Source organism: Branchiostoma floridae, chromosome 11 (assembly GCF_000003815.2).
Source record: "Branchiostoma floridae strain S238N-H82 chromosome 11, Bfl_VNyyK, whole genome shotgun sequence".
In the NCBI taxonomy this organism is placed as follows: Eukaryota; Metazoa; Chordata; class Leptocardii; order Amphioxiformes; family Branchiostomatidae; genus Branchiostoma; species Branchiostoma floridae.
The window spans coordinates 384,353-391,367 of record NC_049989.1 but is presented as its reverse complement, the minus strand read 5'-3'; the positions used below and the strand labels follow the sequence as shown (position 1 = coordinate 391,367).

The following is a 7,015-nucleotide window of genomic DNA, read 5'->3' as shown; positions in this document are numbered from 1 at the left end:
TACCATCTGTCCCCGGGGGTGAGTACAGGCTCTACAATTCCATTCTTTCCACGGGGGTGAGTCCAGGCTCTACAGTACCATCTGTCCCGGGGGTGAGTACAGGCCTCTACAGTACCATCTGTCCCCGGGGTGAGTACAGGCTCTACAGTACCATCTGTCCACGGGGTGAGTACAGGCTCTACAGTACCATCTGTCCACGGGGTGAGTACAGTCTACAGTACCATCTGTCCACGGGGTGAGTACAGGCATCAAACATGGGGATGATGTGGTGGTATGGACAGGCTCTACAGTACCATCTGTCCACGGGGTGAGTACAGGCTCTACAGTACCATCTGTCCACGGGGTGAGTACAGGCTCTACAGCTTTTTATGCTAATTGTGATAAGTTTGTAGAACAATTTTGGCATTTGATCTGATGTTATGTACTAACAAAGCACTTTGTTACCTGTTATGCCAAAAACTGACACTTAAATGCATGGTTGTCTGCCTTGCAGCAGGGACTGGTAGCCAAGGTGACCGTATGATGTCTGAGTCCCAGTCCAGCACAGTCCTGTCTGCCATTGTGATGTCTCCTAGCCAGCAGCCCACCGCACTGAAGGAGGCTCACAACACACAGGTATGTTACAAGTAGTCTTGCTCTAATGTGTATTTAGGGGAAAATATCAATCAGAAAGTTTAAACTAAATGGAATAGGTTGACTGTACACAAAGAAATATTCTCATCAAATTTTATACAAGACTGGATTTCTGCAAGATGACCAACACAATTGCACAATTATGGGAGTGACTTACTTTACTTAGAATAAGTTAGATGATACCATATTTAAAATTGACACCATTTTGTATACTGGAGACTTGTCTTGTACACAGCATATAATTTTTACCTGCTAGATTTTTTGTGATCTATTTGTTAGCTTTCTCAGGACTGCAATGACTGGAGCTAAGGAACATTCACACTCACATCTACACACACAAATACACACACTCACACACACGCGCACTCACACATACACTAACAATGTACACACATATTATCATCATTTCAATATTCTCAACTTGACACCAGGCCGCACTGCTGAGAGAATAATTCTGGTTCCAAACGTGGCTTTGGGTCATTCCAGGCCTGAGGAAGGTAACAGAAATGTGTGAGAATAATATGTGGTTGTTTACTATAGATTGAAGTGTTTTCTCCCATAGACAGCTCCAGAGTCTCCCCAGGGCCCTACCAGGGGACCCAAGGAGCGCATGCACCACAACATTCCTCATCGATTCCATACTGGCATCAGCATGAGGGGAGCCAAGTGTGCAGTTTGTCTGGACACCATCCACTTTGGGCGGCAGGCCACAAAATGCCATGGTGAGTAAACAGACAGACAGACAGCCATCTTTGATTCTTGGAACTTGGAAGAACTAATGGGCTTCTAAAAGTACCAATCATAGCCTCAGACCTGGAATCTATCTCATTCCCTCTCAGCTTCTCTGATTGCTTTGTTTGACGTTGAGTCTTTTAAAAATCTAGAGAAATGCAAACAAGAGCTCAAAGAATCTCAGGAATGCATGGTTCCCTTTAGGACTCTGAGACTTGACATAACTTGTAGTATAATAATTAACAATTAGCAGCCTGCATCTTTAATTTGGTGGTATTTTCCAGATTTTTACACAAATATGCCAAAACCGTTCAGAACTTCAGCAATATCTTGTTCCCATTTGAATTAAATCTTGGTTGTAAACGACATCGATTTTGTACTGCATGTCTAACTAGAAGTCCCTCAAGTCGGATTTTTGGTTGGTGCAAAACTTAAATAGACCTCTGTCTTTGACCATAAGTTTCTAATCACAGAGCATAATAAAGACATCACATGCCCCAAACAGCGTGGCTTTCTCCTTGCACGTCATGTGCGTTTGAGTATTCTTCATTCATGGAAATACAGTTTATTAACTACCAACACAGATAAGCTTTCATCTAAAATCTAATCTCGTTTCTGTTGAACAGAATGCAAGGCTGTGTGCCACGCCAAGTGTGCAGCCTGTCTCCCCAGCACCTGTGGTCTCCCATCGCAGTTTGTGGAACATTTCCGGATGTCAGTGAGGAGGAAGAAGCAGATGTCTGCCATGAACCTCTCAGCTGATGACAGCATGCAAATGGAGGGATGGTTGAAAGTCCCAAGGTGAACAAGCCTCCAAATGAATTTTATGACTAAGTTGGCCAAAGTGACATGTACACATGTCCGCATCATGTTGTGGTCTGCGCACCATGCTATGTCATCGCATCTGGTTCAAGTTTCTTGGAGCCATCAGCCTGGGTTCACACCCTGAGAAAAGTTGCATTGTCCGGCAGCCCATCATATCAGAGAGCCTCACTCGTTAAATTTCTGGACATTAAAGAACCTAACACATTTAGAGAGAAGACTATGCTAAATATGCAAGTTGTAGTGAAGCCACATTCTGCTACTCTAAGCTGCTTTAAAATTAAAGTATCATGCATGGCCTCAAATCTATAGTTTGATCCTGGAATTGCATGGCTAGAATTACTTCTTCTCCACACACCTGGCTACTGAGCACAAATAGATTACTTATCACTATATAATGATACAATATGGGAACATGTCAATAGGACATATCACAATGCAATGACATGTTTTGGTGTACAGGAACAACAAGATGGGATGGGACAAGAGATGGTGCACCCTGCAGGGCTGCAAGCTCCTTATATATGACATGGACAACAAAGGTGAGCACCAATGGTAAACAATTAACACCCCGAAACTTCAAGTCATCAGTACTGATTCTGACTTCCAGGTTAGACAAAACAAAGTGACATAAACATTAACATTAAAACACATCAGAGTATTAATTACTAATAGGACTAGATGTATGTGTAAAAACATTTGCTGGACAGATCAGACTAAAACTGCTGCCTACATGTACATGTAATCATCAAACTTCAAGCTGGTCTGTACAAACTGCAACGTCTCTCTTGGATTGGCTTAACTGCATTGCATACATCTACAAACAAAATGCTCTGTATTTCACATTGAATATATTTTTTTCTTTTCTTTCCCCAGATGACCGAACCCTGTGTGATGAGTTTGACCTGTGTCCTGAGGACCGCACCATTTCCATCCACAGTGCCGTGACAGCAGCTGAACTTATCAACACTGCTAAGACAGGTCTGCCATACTGGTTCCAATGGACTTTGTGAAAGTTTCAAGATTATGGATTTAAGATTAAGTTTGCTCCAGAACTCCAGGGATGTAATTTGTCAAATTCTTTCAAGGAGGATAACCAAGAAAGGAACAGCAGATTTGATATGCAGCTACATGTAGCTTTGAGATGTAAACTTTCAGATGCAAATTAGTACTTACATGTAATTTGGATAATTAATGACATTTCTATTACTACTACGTTTTTCATAAAAGGACTTTATTACTTGTAATACAGGTAGTTTGCTAAATTCCTTTAGTTGGTGGCCATAGTAAAATAAATGACTGGGATAACACATGTACATCTGAGACATACATGAAAGTAAGGTAAAGATGCTCTGTATATAAAGAATTACGATTTCCTTAGCACCAATGGACCGATCCCGATCGAACGTCATATCGAACAAATAGAACAAGGTGGAACCCCCTGTTCTATTTCGAACACCTCCGTCAAAAATAGCCCCAGTTGAACAGAAATGGCCGAAGAAAAATGCTATGCTACTCTTTGTTGAAAACTAGACCCACCGAGTATAGATATTGTGGGAGCGAGAGCCACTGCATAGCATTACATAGATGATGGGCAGGATGCACGTGTAGAGCAGGGTATGTATAAGACACGGGACTTTGTAGAAGTGTCCCATTACTTGGTGCATAATATGAGCTCCCTCTCCACGAGTGCCTGAGCTGCTTTCTTCTTAATTTCGCTTTTACCATGAGCATGCATGCAGCTGTTATGCATGCAGCAAACGCAGTTGTGTGGAAATCCTGTCACAGATATATGTCACCTGCATCGACCGCATGTCAGAAACAGGGCACTCCTGCCCACCAACAAGGTAGTGATATGCGATGCCTCCCACTTCCGCTTTGACTGAAATTATAACGCCCTTACCATAACTACATCTGATTCAGTTCCCTCTTCAGATGGCTATACCCAGTGGTCAGCGCATTTTTTTTCGGCCTGGTCTGAGAGGATTTCAGGGTCAAAGGAGCTAAACCGAAGTCAGTCATTATTATCAGCTAAACAGTGGCGGCGGCCAGTTCTGTCCGACAAGCGCTGTTTTTGACGGAGGCGTTCGAAATAGAACATGATCGAACTGGGGGCGGGGCTTCAGGGAGGGTCCATTGCGATATGTACAAACTACAATGGTTTCTCTATTCACATGATGTGGATGAAATATCAAATAGTGCATGACTTTGCAGAGTTGACTGTGTGTTGTTGCAGATCTGCCTTACATCATCAAACTGGAGTCCCACCCCTGCACCACCTGCTGGCCAGGCCGCACACTGCACCTCATGGCGCTCAGCTTCCCTGACAAGCAGCACTGGGCAGCCGCGCTGGAGGCTGCTGTGTCTACAGACAGCCTGGACCAAGATGGAGACGAGAAGGTAGGGTTTTCTTTTAAACGAGATTCTTCAAAGCAAGGTCACAACACCACTTCAAGGCAATGAACTAAAAAGTTGGAAACCGTGCACGGAGATAGCGGTGGACATTTGTTTTGAAGGCTGATAAGTTGTAGACAGGAGGGGAACAGTTGTCGTCGAGAGAGTTCCATAATTTTGCTGTCCGGAGAAAGAAACTGTTGCTGTAGAAGGACTTGGAAACCGGCAATTGAACAGTAAATGTAAAGCATTCTTGTGTATATGTGCACGGCTGTATGAACAGGTGTTCATATAGCAGTTGGCAATTCCCTTTTAGCCAACCCAATTGATCGAAAATGTCAAAGTAGTGGAAGAATGTTAAACTTTGTAATTGAGGAAATTAGCAGATAATATTCTGCAGCCGCAAGCTGCACAGTCCTGGGTATGGAGTCGTGCGGCCGTATGCTATAGAAGTGCGCCCATACCTCTTGCAGTTGCAGGTTGAAACTCACTGCTGTCTGTAATTGTTATACAAAGAAAATGTATTAGGTGTCTATAGAGGTTGTTGGCAATTTTGGGACACAATGACGGGTAAATAAGCTCAACATAAAATGAATGATAATCAGTATTTCATGTACTTTTGTATGGAATCCGTCCATTAAAGGTACACATTTTTGTATGCTCTTCAGTAAATTATACAGTTAAACTCATGAATGAGACCATCAGTTCAGTCATCCATCTAGTGACGCTATAATGAAGTGAACATAATGAAGAGAGTATGTTTATTTCCACAGAAACTGCGAGGAAACATCCTGCTGCAGCTTGATGGGGACAGCAGAGTGGACATCAACAGTAGTCTGCTGCTGAATGACAGGGTACGGACTACTCACTATCAGTCAAACCTGGTCAGGCAACCACCTCTAGTCATGAGCCACATTCATTTTAACAGTCAGTCATTTTTTTACACCATGTAAAAAAAACATTTTCCTCGGTCCCTAGAGTGGTTGCCGAATCCAGGTTTGACTGTAAACTGAGTGCTTACATTTCTTTGTTTGTCAACAATTATGACATGTTTTATTTTGATCTGATCTCCAGAAAGGAGCAGTGTTCTTTCCTGGTTTGATGAATTTGTTATGTATTGAACAGTCAGTGCATGATGAAGGTAGATACAAAATGTATGATTATAGGAGGACCTTCAGGCCTGTAGTGTGTTAGCAGGTGTAACAGGTCAGAATTGGCCTGAGGACGGGGGAGGGATAGTATTGTTGTTATTGTTGTAGCTACATTTGTACATGAAGCATGCCATGTACTGTTTTCTTATGACTGTTTCCCTCAACTGTGCCAGACTTTGCTGTTGGGGTGTGAGGAGGGCCTGTTTGCCACAACCCTTCCTGTCCCTAAGCAGAAGGGCCTGACCCAGATGGCAGGAGTGGGGAGTGTGTACCAAATGCTGCTGCTACAGGAGATAGACTTAATGCTCATGATAGCAGGTATGACTGGTCACCTTTCAGGGCTCAACATACCACCTACATACATTTTTTAGGCAGGTGCAACCATGTGAAATTGGATCTGTACACTCAGGTGTTTCTGATGTCTGCCTGTACTTAACTTAACACTATAGAGTGCCTCAAATTTGCATTTTCCTCTTCATATCAGGTGTGATCTTAGAGGTTAGGGCAGGTAAAATTGGAGCTGTGCAGGTATTTCTGGTGTCTACCTGCACTTAACCTGCACTGGTCCATTTACTGGGTTTTATACATAAATGTCATATGATGTAGGTGTATGTGGATTGTCATTAGCTGCATTCATTATTAAAGGAAAAAATAGCAATGGTTCCTGAACAGTTTTAGTATGATCCATACTTCTAAATTCAGAGTGGTGTAGGTCAAATCTGTCTGGTGCAGGTAATTTCCAATGTTACCTGCACATGTGCATGTATGCATCTGCTAAAATAGTATTTTGAGCCCTGAATATCTTAGTCCTTTATGGCTCATGCATATTTTACAGGTGTAGCTGAACCTACATGTAGTTTACACTGCTGACACCTGCTGGTTGAAATGTGTCCTGCTGTGTTGATATCTTTAGGGACTGATCGGCTCTTGTACCATGTGGACTTGAAACACCTGCGGACGAAGGTGGCCCAGGCTAGTGTTTCTGTACCCACCATACAGACTAGGGCTGTGGAGGGACTGGGGGGCTGCCACCTGTTCTCAGTTGGGAAGGTTTGTTGCAAATATCATCCCTATCTTATGTTATAATGACTTCAGCCTACATGTATGAACAAAATTTAATGAAAATTGCTTACAAATGTCTATCTCAACAGCCTTTTTGAAAAATCTGCATAGTGAAACTTGATTTGAATTTGTCATAACAATAACACTTTTTAATGACTGCCTGTACTTTGTTAACTAGGTTAATGACTGCCTGTACTTTGTTGACTAGGTTAATGACTGCC

General features: G+C 42.6%; 1 protein-coding gene across 4 annotated transcripts in view; it reads left to right on the top strand.

Moving 5' to 3' along the window:
- LOC118426690 (citron rho-interacting kinase-like) overlaps positions 1-6,833 on the top strand; it is a 38,097-nt gene extending 31,264 nt beyond the window's left edge. For 3 of the 4 annotated variants that reach the window (XM_035836213.1, XM_035836218.1, XM_035836217.1), the window contains 9 exons: positions 494-615; positions 1,196-1,355; positions 1,992-2,166; positions 2,650-2,729; positions 3,064-3,168; positions 4,424-4,587; positions 5,355-5,435; positions 5,906-6,050; positions 6,646-6,833. In XM_035836213.1, coding sequence (XP_035692106.1) covers positions 494-615; positions 1,196-1,355; positions 1,992-2,166; positions 2,650-2,729; positions 3,064-3,168; positions 4,424-4,587; positions 5,355-5,435; positions 5,906-6,050; positions 6,646-6,818 — 1,205 coding nt within the window. In that variant the 3' untranslated portion in view covers positions 6,819-6,833. The remainder of the gene's footprint in view (positions 1-493; positions 616-1,195; positions 1,356-1,991; positions 2,167-2,649; positions 2,730-3,063; positions 3,169-4,423; positions 4,588-5,354; positions 5,436-5,905; positions 6,051-6,645) is intronic. The other variant, XM_035836216.1, reaches the window with a different exon arrangement.
- Positions 6,834-7,015: the final 182 nt, after the last annotated feature.